Source organism: Penicillium angulare (genome assembly GCF_028827245.1).
Source record: "Penicillium angulare strain IBT 27051 chromosome Unknown utg000003l_segment0_segment0, whole genome shotgun sequence".
Taxonomy (NCBI): Eukaryota; Fungi; Ascomycota; class Eurotiomycetes; order Eurotiales; family Aspergillaceae; genus Penicillium; species Penicillium angulare.
The window spans coordinates 638,230-659,165 of NW_026623162.1; the positions used below are offsets into that span (position 1 = coordinate 638,230).

At 45.8% G+C, this 20,936-nt stretch overlaps 9 protein-coding genes across 9 annotated transcripts; 1 reads left to right on the plus strand and 8 right to left on the minus strand.

Annotated features, from left to right (window-relative positions):
• Positions 1-30: 30 nt before the first annotated feature.
• N7478_002459 (dienelactone hydrolase) lies at positions 31-1,583 on the minus strand (the record flags this gene model as incomplete). The annotated part of the gene is made up of 3 exons (XM_056918673.1): positions 31-365; positions 428-1,120; positions 1,217-1,583. 3 exons carry the CDS (start codon positions 1,581-1,583, stop codon positions 31-33), a joined length of 1,395 nt encoding a protein of 464 aa, XP_056781831.1.
• Positions 1,584-1,908: 325 nt separating this feature from the next.
• Positions 1,909-2,695, minus strand: fmn1 (riboflavin kinase; the record flags this gene model as incomplete). Its single annotated transcript, XM_056918674.1, has 3 exons — positions 1,909-2,199; positions 2,264-2,485; positions 2,579-2,695. The coding sequence occupies 3 exons, from the start codon at positions 2,693-2,695 to the stop codon at positions 1,909-1,911; spliced, it is 630 nt and encodes a 209-aa protein (XP_056781832.1).
• Positions 2,696-3,587: 892 nt separating this feature from the next.
• On the minus strand, positions 3,588-5,856 carry N7478_002461 (Zn(II)2Cys6 transcription factor domain-containing protein; the record flags this gene model as incomplete). The annotated part of the gene is made up of 3 exons (XM_056918675.1): positions 3,588-3,605; positions 3,664-5,555; positions 5,622-5,856. The coding sequence occupies 3 exons, from the start codon at positions 5,854-5,856 to the stop codon at positions 3,588-3,590; spliced, it is 2,145 nt and encodes a 714-aa protein (XP_056781833.1).
• Positions 5,857-8,322: 2,466 nt separating this feature from the next.
• On the minus strand, positions 8,323-11,075 carry N7478_002462 (MFS transporter; the record flags this gene model as incomplete). Its single annotated transcript, XM_056918676.1, has 12 exons — positions 8,323-8,389; positions 8,552-8,624; positions 8,870-9,003; positions 9,105-9,216; positions 9,274-9,680; positions 9,735-9,821; positions 9,880-9,912; positions 9,968-10,212; positions 10,268-10,302; positions 10,364-10,473; positions 10,527-10,973; positions 11,044-11,075. The coding sequence occupies 12 exons, from the start codon at positions 11,073-11,075 to the stop codon at positions 8,323-8,325; spliced, it is 1,782 nt and encodes a 593-aa protein (XP_056781834.1).
• Positions 11,076-12,029: 954 nt separating this feature from the next.
• N7478_002463 (uncharacterized protein) lies at positions 12,030-13,126 on the minus strand (the record flags this gene model as incomplete). Its single annotated transcript, XM_056918677.1, has 2 exons — positions 12,030-12,738; positions 12,813-13,126. The coding sequence occupies 2 exons, from the start codon at positions 13,124-13,126 to the stop codon at positions 12,030-12,032; spliced, it is 1,023 nt and encodes a 340-aa protein (XP_056781835.1).
• A 424-nt stretch (positions 13,127-13,550) lies between these two features.
• On the plus strand, positions 13,551-13,841 carry N7478_002464 (uncharacterized protein; the record flags this gene model as incomplete). Its single annotated transcript, XM_056918678.1, has 1 exon — positions 13,551-13,841. One exon carries the CDS (start codon positions 13,551-13,553, stop codon positions 13,839-13,841), a length of 291 nt encoding a protein of 96 aa, XP_056781836.1.
• A 98-nt stretch (positions 13,842-13,939) lies between these two features.
• On the minus strand, positions 13,940-14,547 carry N7478_002465 (uncharacterized protein; the record flags this gene model as incomplete). The annotated part of the gene is made up of 2 exons (XM_056918679.1): positions 13,940-14,151; positions 14,403-14,547. The coding sequence occupies 2 exons, from the start codon at positions 14,545-14,547 to the stop codon at positions 13,940-13,942; spliced, it is 357 nt and encodes a 118-aa protein (XP_056781837.1).
• Positions 14,548-15,912: 1,365 nt separating this feature from the next.
• On the minus strand, positions 15,913-16,337 carry N7478_002466 (uncharacterized protein; the record flags this gene model as incomplete). Its single annotated transcript, XM_056918680.1, has 2 exons — positions 15,913-16,060; positions 16,129-16,337. 2 exons carry the CDS (start codon positions 16,335-16,337, stop codon positions 15,913-15,915), a joined length of 357 nt encoding a protein of 118 aa, XP_056781838.1.
• A 1,769-nt stretch (positions 16,338-18,106) lies between these two features.
• On the minus strand, positions 18,107-20,434 carry N7478_002467 (uncharacterized protein; the record flags this gene model as incomplete). The annotated part of the gene is made up of 3 exons (XM_056918681.1): positions 18,107-19,286; positions 19,340-19,866; positions 20,003-20,434. 3 exons carry the CDS (start codon positions 20,432-20,434, stop codon positions 18,107-18,109), a joined length of 2,139 nt encoding a protein of 712 aa, XP_056781839.1.
• Between the last annotated feature and the right edge of the window lie 502 nt (positions 20,435-20,936).

The following is a 20,936-nucleotide window of genomic DNA, read 5'->3' on the forward strand; positions in this document are numbered from 1 at the left end:
AAATCACGCCAACCGACCAATTAGTACAAACTATACAATTGCCTTCATCTTAGGTACAAGGGCTGAATCCAGAATCCCAGCCTGCACCAGCACATCTGCTTGATCCCAATAAAGCTTCTGATTCACAATGCGATCTGCACGGAAAGTGGCCACCACAACGACGACTACCGAAATATCACGGTTCGTAGGTGAAACACCAGGTAAAAGCCACGGAACATCGGCGGTATGGTGGAATGAAAACGATATCTCGTCCACAATACGATCAGTACCCACAGTTCTAGAGAGGAGTCGAATATGCTGATCTGTAGGGCCAGAAGGGATATAGGTATTTTTGAAGAAATCCCTGAGAGACTGGGGATCTGAGCCTGAAAGATCATTAGCTTGATGAAATAGCGTTGCATACTTCAATTCAAACGATAAGGCTTACCTCCTGCTTGCGTAGGAATACACTCGAGAGAAATTCCCTCTTCATCTTGCATATCACGATGACCACCCAGAATTTGCATCACAGACCAAGACGCAGAATTATCCTCGTCTAATCCCTTGGCAATATCCAGATCCGTCAGTAAGTGCTGCCAATATTCTTCCCAAACTGTCTCAATGGCAACAGCAGGCCAGTTACATCCAGCTCCAAATGCGCGTCTCAAGCACCCCAATGTCCGGCTCCACGCGACTGAGGAACTGATATGTGTTCCAGAGTTCTCTTCGCTTTTTCTCTTATTTTTCGGACTCCGAGTTGATGGGTTTTGCTCACTGAACCCATTTGGAGAATCAGGGTAACCAAAAACATGACACCGATGTCGCTTTTTGTACGTCACATCGCCTTCGGAAGCACTTAATGCAATCCATGGCCAGAATGCACAGGCATTGGGCTTTTGGCCAGGTAGATGGATCTGGATAGGAAGTAAATTTGCCGATGGACCTGGTTTGAAGATGTTCTCGGTATCGGAGCAGGCTGGTACGCATGTTTCTTGCCCATCGATATACTTCTTTGGTTTTTGTGGTTTCATCGAAGAGAGAGGATGATATGCGATTAGAGCGCAGAGCCGAGGGAATGGATTGGTATTGCTTGCTATTAGATGATGAGATGCAAGAAGGCAATATGCAGGCCAATTGTATGCTGTGATACCTGTTAGAACTGCCCAGTCATGAAAAATAAATACACTTCTTCTACCATTTAATCACTAAGGAAGTTGAACTTAAGTCTGTGACTTACCCACAATCGCAAACCTTTCCCCTGCTTCCAAATCATCTTCCTTCTCATGTACTGCATATTCTAAATTCTTGCGGTCCCTCTCTAGTTCTCCAGTGGATATGAACGGTAAATACTGCACTTGAAATGCCTCCGCTTGGAACCGCCGAATGATCTCCGGATCGAATTCTGGTGTATCAGATATCAAGATAAGGTGTCGCGGTACTGGGTTTTCAGCGGGAAGATCATGAGGTCGACTTCGTTTTGCAGAGTTGGCACTCGTTGTTCTGTGTAGAGCATGCGACTGTTCATTTTGTGTTCCTGATCCGGCGACAGGTGGTGCACTTGAGCTCGGCGCTCGTTTCAGAAATCGTTGAAAAATGTTCACCATGGCTAATTTTTCGTGATGAGATAAATAACTGAGGATGTTTGATCAAGATAATAATTAAAAAACCTGACTTTTGTGACTTAAATTGGTTGATTGCTCCTTCCATTATCTGTGCCTGTCATACTTTCTCGAGTGACGTCGACGAGTGCGGCGATAAGGACCAGCCGGGTGGATCTATAGAATACCTACCTGCCTCTCTCTGATTGATACTCAATAGAAAAGCATGAAATCAACCCACCAAATCACACCATGACCACGCTCATCTCAAATTTTACTCAAATCTAACGTAGATCTATGTACCATACTCGCTTCCAAATGGTCTATCTAACTAAAAGCTCGACAACCACCTCCGATCATCATTGATATCCTCAACTCCCTGTGTATTATCATCAAGATACCGCTTATAAGCATCCCTCAAAAGACTCTCCCTCGCAACTTCACAATCAAGACGAATATCCTCAATCAGCGCATCAACAGATACATAGTCGAATTCCGGTCGGATATAGCCCAGAATAAGTAGATTGAGGTGTGTATCGTAGAAATCCGGGAGTCGGTTGAACTTAGGTCTTGCGACTGCTGTAGGGGAGGGCTGGGTAAGAGGGGGCATGATGTGGATTTCCTGTATGAATGTTAGATTCAATATAAAGATATGGGTAGAGGTAAGGGAATGAATGGGTACATACCACGGAGCGCACTGTATTCTTGTAGTATGGGTTATACCCGATGCTCAGCACTGCAGGCTGGAGAATAGGCTCGTTGGTGGTTTCGATGTCCCCGGTTAATCCGTTTTCTTGTGCGAATTCCTTGGGATCAAGCGCTACGACGCCGTAGTAGACACCTGTTGACAGCTCGGGATGTTTCTCGGATAGGTCATCGGCGGGGATATTGGCTGTTGGAATTCCTAGCTATAAATTTATGAGTATTTTTCGACACCGAATGCATTGGAATGCATAGCTTGGAAAGGAAAGGAAAGGAAAGGAATGGATATCTAGACATACATCTTTGCTTCCTCGACCAAAACCTTTGATCACCGGGCCGGAGAGTCGGATTGGATAAGGGGCTTCCGGACCAGTGTCTGGACCAGCGACAACATCGCGCGGCTTATCAGGTCGCATTTTGAATATTATGTAGAGCAACGACGGATTTGTAAAGGCACGCGATTGCGGGTTGGCGTGACGGGCTGGGTGGGTGTCGGGGTAACTCCGGAGATCTGCGGAGTCAAAATTCTTCGTGGGTAGTGGTAATTGTTGAAGAGTTTGGAGATCCAGTGAGTCGAGCTGAGAATTATAAGACCTCTGTGTGTCTTTAGCGGGGTATAGGTGGGATGCGACAGTGGCACACTGTTAGCGGGAGAGCCGAAGATTACATATCGGATTACGGAGACAGTGTCATAGTGGGGTTATCGATAAGCAATACGAAGCTATTTAGCCTTAGGCACGAAGGCAATATAGTTCCGCTTGCGTGCATATCGGGTTTCTCGAACAATCTACCTGTTGACTGTGCCGAGGTAGGCATCAATTTACTAGTACTAGTGTACTGAAGATCGCTTTATCGAATATGATCTTTATTCAGAGATAAAATGACTTCTTATACGAGACATGCCGAAAAACATAAAGTAAACATTCACGAATCAATGGCATTAATTTCGTAAAAAACACAATCCCAGTCCAGAGATATCGGTTTTTTTTCCACCCTTTTGAGCGCCGAAAAATAAAAGAAAGGACCCAATAGGTTCGAAACACCAGTCGCGTATGTACGGCCGAGAACAAAACAGGGAATGGGGCCCGGGGGAATCGTACAGTCCGAGAAACATGAGTAAAATCAAAGACAAGAAGTATATGTACTGGGAAATCACCGAAAGCAGACAAAAACAAAGAAAGAGGCTAGTGCACAGACACAGCCATGGGTATGAAGGCAATAACAAGAAGAAACGAAAAAAGTGCGGTACAAGAAAAGATAAAGGGTAATAAATCAACGAGGAAATAGATAATTCGAAACCCGAGAGTATCAAATACATGGTAAGAACTATTTTGCTTTTGGTTAGCCAAGTCTGTCTTGAGTTGAAGGCTGGGACTTTACTCACATTCATCACGATCAGCATTGGAATATCGAACACATCGCGCTTAACTGTCCAGCAGTATGCACATTCGACTTTGCCATCCTTAAAACCCAACTGATTCATTCCGGCTTCTCCGGCAATGCCACCTTTGCGTAGGTGATTGTTCCACTTTCCGTTCTCTTCGGATTGTCCAGACTCCGTGTCTTCCTTGGTTTTATACTTAAGGAGTTTGCAGCGTGTCATAACACTGCCGCGCGAGTCACCGAATGCCAATCGTGCAAAGTCCTCATAGAACTCAACGACACTATCGTCATCAAGAAGTTCGGCTAAAAATACCGGTTGTGGACGACCATTTGTGTTCTCTAATGTCGTACCGCGAGGAGTAAAGCTACCACGTGAGGTTGTTCCAGAGGATGGAATTCCTGTACCCCCCGTGTTAACATTGAGATTGGCCTCTTTTCCTAAGAGCACGTCTTTCTTCCAGCCGGTCAGGATACTGAATTCCTTTCCCACGGCGGCGATTTCTCCTGTACGTCTGCAGACGATAGTCGGGGTACCGCATGCATTAATGAAGTCTTCATATTCCCAGAGTGTCCGTTGAAAACATTTCTCCATAAAGATCAAATCATCTCGATTGAGGGTCTTGGTAGTGGCAATGAAAGAAGGTCGAATAGATGCAAGTGCCTTGGCGATACGCACAGTTTTCTGCGGCGAAAAGCGTCGCTGAATGAAAGCAGTGAGGTTGTGAAACCCACTAGTGTAAGCGTATGGTTCTTTGACACTTTCGTATATTGATGATGGATTCCGATGACGACGTTTGGTTGCGACGTGTAATTGTTGGTGTTTCAAGCTAGGTGTGGTGATCATCGGTCGCTGCCCATTAGGAGCAAGGGTATTATTTGACTTTGCGCCCGCATTATTGAACGTGCCATCTTCAAAAGCCGCGGTAGCCACATGTGGACTACTCGCAGAGCCGGGACTAGTAAAGCTGGCCGGGCCACTTTCTATCGCAAATGCGTGCGGTCCATCTGCTTTCAGATGTCCGGGCAACATGCCATTCTGGCCATACACGCTGCTGACATTCACGTGCTGTTGGCCCGAGGTTTGCCCAGTGGACCAATCATTAAGTAAAGGATCTCCAAACATGAATGGCTGGTTCCCCGGACTTTCTCCAAAGCCTGGAGCTGGCGTGGAGAACTGTGCAGACCCACTGCGGCCGATCGACCCTCGCTGTGTGGCCGAGTCGCTAGGAGAATCTCCGGCTCCGGTCGCCATGTGTCCGAGCATCCCAAATTCAAGAGCACCATATCGATTTTCGAAATTCATACTTGATAAATCGAAGTTGAAAAGTGCGGGGTCGCTGGGATCGAAAAAGGGACCCGCGAATGGATTTGGGGGTTGAGAGGGTTCGGCGGATAGTGCGGTGCTGGGGGTGGGCTGCTGGTTCACCGAAGACAAACTGGGATTGCGACCATTCTGACTAGTTTTCAAATTGAAGGTAGGAGACACTGGTGATTGGGTAGTAAAAGGACTTTGACTCAAAGTTGTATCTTGGTACATATTATAAGATCCTGGCGGCTGAGACTGTGGCTGAGGCGTGGGGTAAAAATTGCTGTTGGCTTGTTGCTGCTGCTGCTGCTGCTGTTGCTGTTGCTGAGGCGGTGCTTGTTGCTGTGATGAACTCGTATTGGTGCCATTCCTCGACATGGGCAAACTATGCCGCATATTGCCGTTGTTATTGTTATTGCCATTATTGTAGAAATTTCCACTGGGTCCAGGAGGAGGGGGAGCAGGAACCCCGGGCATCAGTGCTCCATCCGGAGCATCATGAAGATACTTGGCCTTTTTACGAACACCATCGTGACAAGCATCCTGCAAACCACGCTTAATACACCGCTGACACGGTCGCTCGTCGCCTGAAAGATTTGGATGTCAGCCAAGACATTACTCATTGCAGAATTGGATTGGATCAGCATGCATACCGCATGTTAAATGGGCTCGCTGACAGGCGAAGCAAGCTCGCCGAGCCTTCTTCCGCCGCGGTCGCGATGGATCCTTAGCATTTGTAGCTTTGCGACCGTTTTCTACCTTACCACCATCTCCATTGGCCTTTTCCTTTCCAGAATCCAACGGCTCCGAATATTCGGTGATATCGGCGGAGTCACGATCGTCACCATTTGCTGGGACCGGCGTGCCGTTCTTGACCTCCATATCCATTTTATCATGTATTCCCAGCGCAAGGAATTAACAATACCAAGACCAGCGCGTTCCCAGAACTGATATGTATCTACGGCCCAATATCCGATAACCTCTTTCGGCGTAATATTTCGACAATCTCACGATCGCAAAGCTGTGGCGACGGGACCATCCGCGCACCTCGATCGCTCGGTAAAGAGGGGATCCACGGGTTTGCGCAAATCGGGCTGTGAATTACAAGCCAGATGGGGGCGAGAAGGAACAAGAAGAAAAAAAAAAGAGAAAAGGAAAAGGAATAAAATCCGATCGCGAATCAACAATCGGTTATGTGAAGCTCCTCCTTCCACCCAGAAAGCCACTGAGGCAGTCGCAAGAGTCCGATAGCTATAGTCGCGCGTTCGCGAATTCTGGCGGGGAAACGGAAGGCAGGTGTCGGATTGAGTCACGGGTGTAACGAGGCACAATCGACTGGGAGTAAGACGTAATCGCGAGGATCGGACGCATTGAATGGCACTTTTTTGTAGGTTGGAGGGGGAGTTTCGAGAGCCCACGCGACAGGCGAAGCGATGAAAAATACCGCAACGGTTTCGGACGCAGCTGAATTCGGGAGTGGAGAGTAGAGTAGGCGGCAGACTCGTCGGCTGCGGGGAAGCGGATAATGTACAGTCCACACGAGGTGAGTGAGGAGAAAAATGCTCCAACTGAGGAACTCGGTGAGGAGTGATCAAAGAAAAGCTTTAGGGAAATTTCGAAGCCCGTTCAGCTCTTAGTTTTTTTTTTTCTGCGCGGGGAAAAGAAGAAGCAGACAGTGGAGCGTGGACTTTTGGGAGCGTCCGTAAGTTCGGAATGTTCCCGTGACTTTGAGGTCTAAGCATCAACAGGCAAGACTTCAACTGGGCCGATTGCTTCAAGAACCAGAGAATAGAATGACTAGGATGTTGAATTGTCAGTGCTCTACTTGAGAAATGTATTTATCTAGGTGATGTACAATTTAAAATATTGACAAAAATAATTTATCATATGTTAAAAGAACAGACACTCTCCTTGTTCTCTTTCCAACGCGTTAAGGCTGATATACTTCGAGGTTTCGTAATTTACCTTTTTTTACATAATCGAAAACCAATAAAAACGCTCTGATTTCGCTTTACGAGTCCTCTCCAAGCGAGATAATCTCATTATAATACACGGGCTTTGACTGTCCGGTTTTCAAGAAACAGGAAAACTAAAACCGAGAAACTAAAACTAAATATTGAGTCTTTTATTTCGCTCATTGTCAATGCGTGCATATTTCACTTAGTTTGATATTCAATGTTACCTCCAGGGCCGGTTGATTCGCATCACGATCTTCTCACATGCATCTGAATCGGCGACCGTCCGCTACAGTGCTCCATGTATGTATGAGTTCTTACCCGGACTCAGCGGGAGATCGTATCCCCGCAACGGCGGCAGTTGCGCACGTGTGAAATCCTACTGTATTTCCCCTGTATCCGTATCCATTATCAACCTATATGTACCATACATATTGTAAGAACCAAGAACCTTGGAACATTCCCTGCAAACCGATTCGAAAAGGAAAAAAAGAACTGCAGAAGAACCAAAAAAAGCCGCAATTTCCTTAGATCAACCCCCTCCCCCACTCATAATCCTGCTCTTTTCCACCAGGGTTCCGGAAAATTCCTTATTTCCATCCCGTTTTATCCCGAGGCTTTCGAATGGCCCATGCCTCGGTTAGAAAGAGTAGTTTGTTCCTAGGTTAAAATAGAAAAGTACGTATTGTGATTATGATTATGATGATGAATCTGTGATTTTGTCCTGTTCTACCAGAAAATAATTGTAGATGGATACTGCATCGTAAAGATATCCAAGACCACATGATGCTCGTATTGTTTGCAACTGGGCCGGACGTCGGAGAATTTCATTCTAACCTAACCCCAACCCCAGCAGAAAGAGTGGGCCATCTTGGCTTTGATCTAATCGCCGTAGTTCTTAGTACAGTGAGAGCTAAATACGGAACACGAACTGGGGCCGAAACTATATACCTGTGGCTCTTTGGTCCCTGAATTACTGGAGGAAACGCCACGCCGTGCCTGGCCAAACCTTCCTGCATATACTTTTTTACCTGTCGTCATCTGCATTGTGATTCCAGCTGTGGGACCAAAGCTGAACTGTTGGGGCTAAGGTTGTTTCTGACCTTCGGCCGAGCAGTCTTCCCTTATTTTCTGTAGGTGTATCAATCTTCAGTCCAAATCGTCTTAGTCCAGGATTATGACCTGCTAGACCAGGGACGTTGGGAGAAACGTTGGGCTGCAGCGCTACAATTGAGATATCATGCGGTTATCCCTCTTTGTTCGTGCAGTCAGAGGCAAAATGATACTGGATTAGAATTATGTAAGACATGTTATTGTAGTAACTATGCCCTCGAGGATTCCCAGTAGATACGCAAAGTAATCGGCTTTTTCATTCTGTTCCATAGGTGGTGAACAGCTATTAGAATTGCTGGGCAGCAAATCGGCTCTTCTTTCGGATCCGACTTCCGTATCGAAAGAAAATATACCTATCCATATAATCAGCAACAAAATTCAATGAAAGGCAAACTATGTCATGTGCTAGGTGGGCCAACGCTCATAGCTGGATGCAGCTGGAATATCTGCTGAGAGCGATTGGCAATGAAGAGGGTCATAGCGGAGATGACTCGGGGGATCAAAACGATACTTACGGGAAAGGAAGCATGGCAAGGGTCAGAAAGGCCAGTAGCGAAGTTGCCCAGTGGTACCCAAGGTTGTTATACACTGCACAGCCGTTAGCCACTCCAGTCCTTAATAAAATGCTTGCCGCTCGACGAAACACAATTGTTATTTGATACTCGCCCCACTCTCAAGAAACATGAGACGCAAGAACGGCTTTCTGGGCGCACCATGCACCTGTCCTGCATTGCCGCATGCAGAGCACGGATCCTCCATCCCAGATATAAACCGGGATTGGGAAAGAGAAGGGGTGATAGAGAATGTATTGATTTCAACTGAAAGAAACTTACTTTGGATACCAAAGAGGGGAAAAATCCCTCCAAAGCTGGAACGCATAAAGCTATTCGCGGCGAGAGCACTTGCGGCAAAGGTTGGATAAGCATCGACCAGGAATGTGAAGACGCCCGCAAAGACCAGGATGACCCTAGAAGTAACGCAAAAAAGTATGTTAGCACCCAATAAATTTGCAAGTTCAAGTGTAAAGGTCCAAGACCTTCCACATGAACAATTGTAGAGTGAACTCACCCAGCCCCAAATACCCCACTGCCAATGATAGCAGCAATCCAATGCACATCAGAGTAGATTGTCCACGCGAAAATGAAGAGCCCAACTGTGACGAGCGGCCCACCCAGAATTGCTAGGTCGCGGTTATATTAGAACTCGTTCTTTGTGAAACAGACGTCATAAGTCTTACCTGGAGGCAGACGCCACTCTGGCTGAAAATCATCGGTATCTGTCTGTGCCTGATAATTTCGCTCCAGACGCTCATAGTTGCGACGCCATATAGGATCCGAGAGTATAGCAAGCACCATGCCGACGAATAGACCCATGAAGCACAGGCCACGTTCCCAGAGTTGAAACCCATAAACATTGTCGAAGACCAATTGGAAGGCCCCGAAGAAGAGATATATGATTCCCAGCAAGATTGCAGAGAACAAGCAGAGACTCAAGCACATCGGCTCTAACGTTAAAAGAAGGAGGGGCCGGTACATAGATCGCATCACGGTTTGTGCCACAGAGCGATGAAGCTTCTCGATGGGAGCGATGTATCGGTCATCTCCAGTCTCTTTGCGAAGCTTTTGCGCCTTGTGTCTCAGAAGCCTAGATATTGATGTCAGCGCTTACTTGGTCTCTACATGAAGTAAAGATACATACACTGGATGATATGTCTCTGGGACAAGAAAGACCATCGACACAAGCAACACCCCAGTCCAGATGAGCAAGACATAGAATGTCCATCGCCTGTGGAAGATATTAGCAAAATGCGATCTCATTATAAGGGGAGTATAGTAACTCATACCAGTTAGTAAAATTATTTATAAAACCACCGACCCTAAATTATATCGTCAGAAGCTGAAGAAACAGCATAACGCATGTATGAGACTCACAGAGGACCGACTTCAGGCCCAATGAATGGACTCGCGGTATATAGCATCATGGGAAATGCAAGATCTTGTCGATCAAACATGTCGCCCACCGTTCCACCAGCCACACTCAGAAAAGCACTTCCAGACAAGCCATTCAAAAAGCGACAGACCAGCATTGTTTCGATATTTTTCGCAACAGCACACGGGATAAGCCAAACAAGGAAGAGCGAGAAGGAGACAATATATATATTTCTTCTTCCATAAAACTGTTTCCCGTAAGTGACAATTCCACGCGAATTAAGGGATCGATATAGTGCTTACTTCTGATAAGGGACTGAGAACAAGGGGACCGATGCCTGGAACGTACGAATTAGCCCTAGGTTCTTGCGCGCAAAACTGGAGATAGACAGAACAAACCGAGCCCCCAAATAAAAAACGACAAGCCTAGCGTTGCGACTTCTTGCGAACAGTCGAACTCAGCCATCAGTTGTGTGTATGTTGTTGTGTACATGGATGAAGTACAAGTCCTATCTCGGTCAGAACCACACCACAAAGCATCAATATTGAATAATATACTCACACGCAAAGAGATCCCGACGAGACAATAATGACAATCATCCACCGCCTAGCAAAGCTCATATTTCGCGGATTCATAGGATCATTCTCATCCCAGCGTACGGTATATCCATCACCCACGGTATCTTGACCCGCCTCATCGGCCTCCCCTTCAAATTCATCACCACCAATACTCATACCATCATTCAAAGACCAGCTCCGCTCCAACGATCGCGATCGAGAACGAGAACGTCGTGATAACCGCTTTTCTGCAGCGCTGTCACTGGTGTGTGGGTCCTCGCTCGTACTCGTAGCGGGACGATTAACGCGCGCAAAAGCATTATCCTGCATATCTGACCTAGAGCAAGAATGAGAGTGCGAACGAGAGTGACCCAGTTCATCGCCGCTTTTTTCACCTTTCAAGGCCGATTCCCCGTCCATTGTGGGTAAACTTGAATTGGGGGGTTTGGAGCTGCGATGTTCGGTGGGATGAGCGAATGATGCACGGCAAGAGTTGGGTTGGGGTAAGTGAATGGCGACACTGTTCGGCAACCACGAGCTGGGGTGTCAACATTCAAAGGGAACTTAAATTGGCAGGTAAGAACTTAAGTAGTGTTTTCAAGTTTGAATTGAGATTAGATGGGATTTGGAATTTGAAAATCGGTCGGATTGAGGCCGAGCTGATTAATTCACGATCGTCAGGGCCGCGCGGGCCGCAGATTGTTAGTATTTTTTTGGAGTAGTGTTTGTTGGGTTTTGTTAAATTTCTCCTTTTCCTTTAGTGCGGATGATCTCATCCCATGTGCAGCTTTGTTTAGGTTCGTTGTTGGGTCACTCGAACGGCTACATGGTCGAACAAGGTTGCATTACTGTAGAAACAATTGTAGTGTCCTACCATGCTCTAGGATCTGGGGTAAACTTGATTTTTATATACAGAAATTAATCTTTAATTGTAAAGATAGACAGGAATTAACACCGAAAACAAAATAGAAACAAGAAACAACGTTTATTTAATTGTCCGGCCGTATTCCGATTGGCTTACATCTGTGTGCCACGTGTTGGACATACTTCAGACACGAAATATCAGAATTTGATCATGTATAGAAACTAAATAGATTTAATAGAATTACACAATTGCAGGGATACAATAATATATGCATGGAGGCAGTTTATGGATGCTTGTGTTCTATGGTTACTAATACAAAATACCATAAATGGGGCTGACTGTACTAAATGTCCGACCCCCACTTTTAAACAAAGCGACAAGGCTGGCTGGGATGTACCTTGGTAATCAATCACCAAATGTGTTATACCTGATGTCAATTGGAAAATTTATGTGAGTCACCAATTTCATAAAGAACGATTCATATGCCGTGGCAATATAATGAGAGCCAAAAAAATACATTGATGGAAATACGAGCCGAGACCGCGGATTCTCAATTCCGAGGGGTGACCATCCAGTTATCGTCGCCTCCTTGGGAGTATGTGACTACAAGGAATCCTCTAAAAAATCTCTCAATCCGCATATCTAATAAGGCAGTGCCCCCGCGAGTTTAAGAAGTTTTTCACTCTTGACCGGCTTTGTGATCGGCTCATCCGTCTCTACCGGATCAGGTGTCTCTACTCCATCAACCGTAACCATAGCCTTCCCATGTGAAAACAGATTGGTATGCGGCCAATGAGTCGTAGTTTCATAATGTTTAAACAATTCCTTCTTCGACAGGCGATCTTCTCCAGACATCCACGCCGCAGGCGTATACGTCACATAAGCAATAGTCCGAATGAGATCCGACTCGCCGAATTGAGCCCAGTGCATCTGTCTCGAGTCCCAAAGGATCAAGTCTCCAGGCTCAGCACACACTTTCATCAATTCACACCCCTGTGCATGATACCAGTCAAGGTCTTTTTCTTGGAAAGGATGAAAATCCTCATGTTTGGCTGTTCGCCAGGGCGTGGGACCGGTGACTGGGTTTTCGTCGAAGAACTGGTTGAAGAAGGATGATGATTTCTTCATCACGACTAAACCACCGTCGTTGGGACCGGAGTTGGAGAGATTCACAATTCCTTGGACACAGCGGAGGCCTCTGCGTTCTGGGGCTTGGTCGACATGTGGCCAGGGAGATGAGTCGTAGGGACCGACAATCGATTGAGGGAGAGTGATGTTTACAGTGTCGAAGGAAACTACCAACTCCTCGGTTCCCCAGAGCTCAGAAAATGGATTGATCACGCCGGGTTCACTAGAAAATAAAGTTAGCATCATGATTTACGTTCTATTACTGTAAGATTGTAAGATCACAGGCTGTAAACTTACCATCTAATATCCCACATATAATTCTCATGAGCCGCAGAAAAATGAAGGTACATCCCCCCTTTCCAGTTCTGAGGAAGATTTTCTTTTTTCCAGGTACTATTGTCGTTACGATCAAAGCCCAAGCCAAATGATTTTAGCCAAGTAAGAGAATCACTCCGGTATTGCTGAGCCCGATCCTTTGGTAGGACGTTCTTGATGACAGCGAAGCCATCTCTAAAGAAATCATCCCGCCAGTCACCTGTTTGAGTCCGCTCTTGAACCTTCGATGGATTGTATGTAGTAGTATTGACAGTGTCAACACGTGAAGGTGCCATAATGGATCTCTGAAATAAACTATTCCCAATTTTATGTTTTGGGGAATTGTAGGAAATTAACTTGCCAGAGAGGACAGGCTTTCGCGGAGGCTTTAAAGCTGATGAGAGCACAACCCTCTGCCCACATCTTTTATGAACGATCCGATTTCTCTTCAATATGCGTTATTTTGGACAGAGAGCAATATGGCGATCTTCAGTCTCGTGGAATTGTTGGATGGAGGCTTGCCCCAGCTCACCCGAACTCACCCGTGCTCGATCGAGGTCGGCCGAAGGTAGGCACTGAGCTCCCAGAATGCCCACAAATCATTCTAACTTACCTCCACATTCCGATAATGCGGAAAAGAACGCTTTGAATTCAAATTGTTATCATCGAGCTCATTCTTCCTTGTTATTGAGTCACATCAAGAAACATACACCCCCCACGATGCCATCCCCTGCGCCTGTCGCAACGCGCCCCATAAACAAACCCGATGTGGGTCGAAACAACTACCAACCCTTTGGATTTCGAGAAGAAGTTTTGCAACAAGGATGGAGCCAAAACGGCTCACGTCCATTACCATGCGATATTCATGCTTCACATGACGTCGGAATCAAAGTTCGTGACGGTTGCACTCCCTTCTTTGATAGAAGCAGTGTGAGTACGGATCATGGCGGCGGCTCGAGCCAATTATTCTCTGATATCCAATCTCGGTTGCTGGTAGAGCCCCCATTATAGTGGTGAATGAATCAGGGTTGATGGAGACTGGACGTGACCAAATTGTCATCCTATGAATGAGTTAGAGGATGTTCAACGATTTTATCATGTTTTTAGAATCATACCAATCGCAAATTACGAGAGTCCACCATAGTCTTTGTCGGACAAGTAGCTGGTCCTCGCTCAACGATCTTATTGCTGACCTCGGCATCTCGTCCCCAAAATGATCCATCCCGATAAGCCTCGCGACATTTACGGCCATTCCATGGAGGATATACTCTCGAGTTGACTCTCCCAGATTCTTGTGAAGGAGGTTCAAGATAGCCGCGACCTGCACGGTTGATAGCGCAGGTTTGCGGGTGTAACCCGCCAAGTTCAGTTCTTTCAATGCGGCTTCATACCATACCCGCGCTAAACCGCCGGGGCTTTTGCTTAATGAGGATATAGTGGATGGCGATCGATGAGAGAAACTTTCGTAGAGCAACTGAATATCGTGCAATTCCCCTTCACTCATGGAATATACCCCTACCTATGTTCTATCAGTTTGTAGGTTTCAATGGAGTATTTCAAAGGGGAACATACAGTCAGTAAACTCAGATACACGGCAATCCACCCATGATCTGTTTGGAGATTCTTTGTCGCTTTCGATTAAATTGTCCCAGAATGCATCATGCTCTTTCCTAAACGCATTTTCATCCACAGCATAATGTACCCAGCCCAGTTGCATTAAGGAGAAGTCAATAATCGATTCACTCCATCGGCGGCAAGGAAAAATCAATTTTATACTATGATCCCAGCGCTGAGTATAGTTAGACTTGGATGTGGGCTCCATGGATAACCCGAAAGCCTGTGTTTGAAAATCACTCATGATATTATCTGAAGATTTTGAAGGCGACTTAGGTGCAGGGGAAGAAGCTGTCCCTGATTTCTCTAATTCAACCAACTCCGGATGTGAAAGAGCCAGTTCCAACTGTCTGATGCGAATCTTCAAACTCTGGTTCTCGCGCAAGAGACTTGAGGAATCCGGGTTATTTCCATCGACGCATTGCTCTCCTATCACTGGATCAACGGCACTGGATATGTTCAGCAATCTTCAAGTGCCCAAAGAAACCTGAAGATGTACCTACATTGTTACTTTTCCTCCAACTTTCACAACTTCTCGTATACAAACAGCGGCATCTCCTCGCCGAATACATTGTTCACAGGGAATTTCTTGGAACATTTCACCTTCCTCCGGGAACACGGAATGCAAGATCGAGGTACGCGCTGAGTTTCACGGACCTATTGGGGCATGATGCTTTGGCAGCTGCTTTTATTAGCGCCACAAGAAGGTTCTGGTATATGTTCTGGTGACTCTGAATGATCTGGATTTCCCCGGATTGAAATCTCGGGCGAGCTCGGGCGAGCGTATCTGCCAAGCGGGGAAGGAAGTATTATATGGAGATACATATACCTTTAGCTTGGAATCAGGTCAGCTAGTAAAAGACGTTTCTAATTTGAGAAATTAATGGGTCACTGCAAATGCTAACTATCCGTAACCCGGGAAAGTTTTGTCCAACCAACTTATGTGTGCGCAACTTTCCCCAGCTCCCCCACCCCCACACCGAGATGCGGAGAAGAAAGCCCCACGGAACCAAGACAAAGTTGTCAAAATACAGTGATGGTATTTTCCAGACTTATAATTCTTCTCAAGGAAATTGGTCATACAGTAGAACCCCAATACTTCAACTGACGAGAGTTTCGTCGGTAGCCGAATTTCTATTATGTATGGAAAATACGGCCTAAAGCTGCCAGTGAGGGATCTGCGGGTTTAATTCCTACCGAAAAGGACTGAGTATTCTGATACAAAATCATCTACATTTCAGTTCGATTCACTGCATAGGGTCAACCTGGAGATAGTTCATTCAATGTTTAAGTTGTAGTAGTATATTGTCCGGCTTTCAGACACCTCAGCTAGGTACAAAGGACTAATGGTAGTTACAATCCAATCTCAACAGGCATGGAAAGTCACCCTCCGAAGTATATAAGTCCCATTTTCGATACCAATAACTCATTATGCATCTCCCACTGTCACATAAATTCAACCGACTGCCTATGCAGAGAAGTCACAGGGCAGAGAGCCACAGCAGTAACCGTGTCCAGCAGAGAAAGCGCCATTGAAGTCGATGTTGTGGCAGCCATCGCTGGTACGCCACAGAGCAGCAGTGAAGTCATAGCCTCCAGGGCTAGTCTCAGAGAAGCTGATTAAAAACGTCAGTCATACATTTACATTTCTTCATGTCTTGTTTAAGTCATATGCTAGACTTACCCAGCACTGCACTCAGTGGAAGTGCAGGCGTTGAATCCTCCCCAGAGAGTACCCTGATAAGTTGAACCGGTGTTGTAGTCGGTAAGATAGATGATTTGGTAGTTGCCACCCTCATTCAACTCGTAAGCGGATGCGGCCATCTGACCATAAAATGCATTTGCAGAGCCTGCGAGGGCAGCAACAGTGGCGAGAACAGCAGTGAACTTCATATTGATCTTTGGAAGAAGAGGTTAAAGATTGTTTAGATGTCTTTGAGAAGGATGTCTGGAGAGTTGAATAAGAAGCAGTGAGGGGGAATTGGGCTCCTCTTTATACTTATTTCTCGGTGGACTATTCAATGAGTATGGATATCCGAGGTCCAGATGCCTCGTATCTTGTAACTTCCATGATCGATGGAACTATATGGAATGGCCTCTGGCGCTAGTTTCTCACCTCATGCTTATGAGCGGATTGTATTAGGAGCCCCAGGTGCTTGGCAAGTGGTACCAAGCCAGTCTTGGTTGAGCTTCTTCACATGTGCAGTGACATGGCTTGATATAATGAGAAAGAGGCTGGATGAAAAGTAAGACTTGAAACGAAGTAGGACCCAGAAATGAGACACTTTATCAGCGTTCCTAGCTCCATCAACCCCCTTTCGAGTCTTCTCTTTTGTCTCTTTATGTATGCTCAGGTGAATTTTCGAGGAAATAGATCTCGCACCCATGAATTTTCAATATCCAAGGCCCTGTTCCTAGATTCCTAGTTCGCATATCGAGGCCCACAGCCTACCGGATTAATAACGGGATAAAAATATCTGACAAGGCCCTTGAGATAGCTTTGAGATGCGTATCCCGTAATAGGAACGCTTAACCTAGACAGTCAATGGCTGGCCAACAGGCTATGCAAGCCACCCAGCCCATAATGCTGATTCACTTTAGTGCCATTTTTGAAATTAGTTCTACTACTGATAAATAATCGATAATAGATACGGCGTGAAAGAAAGATTATTCAAATAAATGATACATATAAAGAGAAGGAAAGAAAGCAGTAGTATCTTTTTGAACACTGTACTCGGTTACAGATGAGGATAATTTTGACTTATACGATATACTTTATTGACCATGGTTAATTTCATGACATAACCTTCTTTATGTAACAATTAAAATAAATGTTTTATTATTTATACGAATCATGTGTAAGACCCTTGCTATCGTGGGATCCGGAAGGTTCATGCAGGGGTGTGCTTGCGGGGTCATACTGCATAAGCGATCTGAAGTATTTCGTTTCTTTTTTCTGAGCAGGTGACTCTGACTGCCTTTGTCAAGTTCTCAGCTATTTCAAATTATCTATTCTAATTATAAGATTACTCCCAACTTTCTCGCGAACGACATTTTTCTTAATCTTCATGAAAAAACACTCGATCTCGAGAGCTTGTCGCAAAACACACAGAGCGGGTATCTCCACATGGATGAACAGGGATCGAAGCTTGGCGCATATGTTCTAACCCTATTAAGGCTTAAATGAAATATCGCCTGGTTAGCTGAGTGATAGGGGACCATGCAAGACAGATCTGAGTCAGTGCTGACAATTTAACCGAGAGCCGAGTCCATAATAGTCAACCGGAGTTTGTAAATATTCCCTGCTGGCTGATATAATAGGGGCGTGGGAACGCGTCGGCTGGATTTTCCGATTTATGAATTACCATGCAGACTTGTGGGGTAGTGTATATACATCGTGTTTGCTAGTCCTATTCTTCTTCTCTCCGTCTCGTTTTAGTACAGTAAGCGTCTTGGCGAAGACTATCATGCACGATGTAAATGCTATTTATGCATGAAGAGCGTCTAAATATACTGAAGGAATGTGCTGGTTTGTCTGGACTTTGGTCTTTGATACCATCTGGTTAAGTGGCGATTCTTGGCTGCTACGGTGGCTAAAGTATTTACACCATTTCAAGCACTGATAACACCCAGCCCCTTCTTACTCAATATGTCCAAGCAAATTACTGTCCAACCGTAAATGTGTGGGATCCACCATCGACTTTGAGTACCCTGTATCCGTTCCCAGTTGTTGCAATTGGACCAACAGTTGCTGCGTTGCCAGTTTGTTTCACCTGTTTCCCGTCCATAAGGATCTTGCTGTTCTTGGATGATCCAATAGGAATACAGACAACCCCACTAGTATCCTTCGGCGTCTCAATCTGCATCTTAAAAGTTTCCCCTTCACCTTTGCTCCAAGATACCTGAATAGAGCCCTTTGGGGTACCGACTTCTCCTTTGGCCCACGTAAGATCCGCCCCATCAGTTACAGGGCAAATCTGCCAGGTCTTGAATCCAGACCCTGTGGGCTGAACACCAAGAATATAGTTGCTCATGAGCGGGACAATACCCGTAGACCAACCGTGAGCCATAGAGGTAAAGCCTTGCTCATATGGCGATCCACCGGGGCCAATACCTTCCCAGAATGTAATTTCGGGATCGTGAGTGGACATCCAACCGTAGAGACGTTTGATTTCTTCGATAGCTGAGCCTGCTGCGCCGGGTGTAGACAGGCGTGCTGCAAGCTCGAAGTAGGAAATGAAAGCATACACACGTTCTGAGAACCCTTCGGATAGAAGGTTGTTATCATAGAAGGCATTTCCATATGGCTGAGATGTAGCGTTGCCATAGTAGTCTAGCAAGTTCGTGGCTAATGAGGCATTTACAGCACCAGAAAGTACTGCTAGGCCGTTTCCGTCTTGAGCATGCACATTGCAAATTGTGTCTCCGGCCTGGTTGGGACAGGGCCCTCCATCGAAGAACGCACTGACAGCAGTATCCCAGTTGCGGGTGAGCAATTTCTCGCTGACCTCTGATGCACGAGAAGTCCAAGTGCTACTATCTGCAGGATGTCCTAGGAGATTGGCAATTTGGGCAGCTGATTTCAGGGCGTGAACGTATAACGCGTTATAGTACGTGATAACGCCGGAGCGAGGTAGAAAAGCGTAGTCACCATATCCGTTGGTTTTGTTGAGAAGACCTCCGTTTAACGTGAGGTTCTGACCATAGTAAGTGTCCAGTGTCTTCTTCATCACGCCGTAATATTCAGTAGCAAAATCTGTGTCGCCGGTGTACATCACTAGATCTGCTGTACATACAACCCACCACATAGGATAATCGAATAAGTCTAGGGTATAATTGTTGCTATTTGTTATATTAGTAAACTTGTTTTTAGTCCGAGGTGAAAACACACTCACATGCTGGCAGGTGGGATCCATCCATCGGATCGTTGGTGGTTCGCCAAATCAGCGAGAATATTACGAGTGGCTTCAGGGTTGTCATGGGACAGATAAGATGTCAAAGCTGCAACTGCTAGGTCGCCAACATATGGATCTCTATCTCTCTTAGCCCCGTCGAACACAACCTCCTTGCCTTGCAATGTAGGTGTGGCAGAGTCTCGAGGATCCGTCTCATTTGCTAAGAATAAATCAGTATTCATGTCGGTGGTATAAACACCGTCAAACCACCATTGAGTTAGATCTTCATCTGAGCACTCGAACCATCCAGTAAAAGTATCTGGGGTTCCTAAATACGCGGACCATTCTAGTTCGATGTTTGAAATAGAGACAGATCCATATGGTTGGGTATAAGGAGCATCACTTTCGATGGCATCAAGCCAGATCTTCATGTATCTGAATCCGTGGAGACCATCCGAGCATACCTGGCTACCATGCTGACAGCCAGTCTGATCTTTCCAAGTATAAGGTTCGTTGGAAACTGCGACCTACTGATCATTAATTCGCTGTTTGATTTGGCAAAGACTTCCAAGCACATACCTGGTCGGTTCCATTTGTAAGTTTCTGGCCCTATTATTTGTCAGTTGGTATTCCACAAATATCCCGTTGGCATTATTAACTCACGGCAGCCATGTTGTCGGATCTAGTGAAATCGCTGACATTGGTCAAATATTGCTGAGTCTCGGAAAATGCTATTTTCAATCCTGGGAATCCAGCAGAAGAATTGGATGACCCAGCAAAGTCAATTGAGACAATACCGACAACATTTTGACCGAAGTCAACAACAACCGACGGGATATCGACATCTTCTTCGGTGCGAGTCAAGGTTGTAGGCGAACTGCCCTCCCCGAGTAAACCATTTGGGTTGGTGACATTACCCGTTGTGTTCCCTGATAGAATACTTTGAGGCCTCAATACAGTGTTGTTTGGTGAACGAACATATTTGTGCCATCCGTTATCTCCCAAGATATTTCCTTGTGAATTGGAGACTGCTGCACCGGAGACTCCGTGAACGGACAGGGCGCCCAATAACGCACTTTTCAGGTACAGTGTCATCTTTGATGGTCGAAAGATCTACATTCTGTACCGGGAACATGATGCCCCCTTGCTTTAATCATTGTTCGGACCTCAGGTCAGGTCGGTCCATGCCGCAAGTCAATGCAACGCTGTATACATAGAGTTTGGCAAGACTGTGGGGCCGGGGCAATTCATACCGAAGCCGTTGAAGAATACTTGGATGTTATCTCGAAGCTGAATAATAAACATCATACAGGGGAAAACTATCCAGGGGTGCTGATGGCAGTTGGGTCAATGCTTGAAGGCGGCCCACCTCACCCCGGATTCGACCCCGCAAACTCCTCACGTGGGCTGAACTTGAATTACTCTCGCCTACGATTACACCGAAAATGATAAATGTTCAATGTCATAGATGGCCAAATGGATGGTAATTCCATATTAAACGTTTATCAAGAACTTGAGGCTATGCATACCAAATGGTTGCAGTGGCAGCTTGATCAAAGGATATTCAAAATTCAAAGAAGAATAAAACGTAAGATTT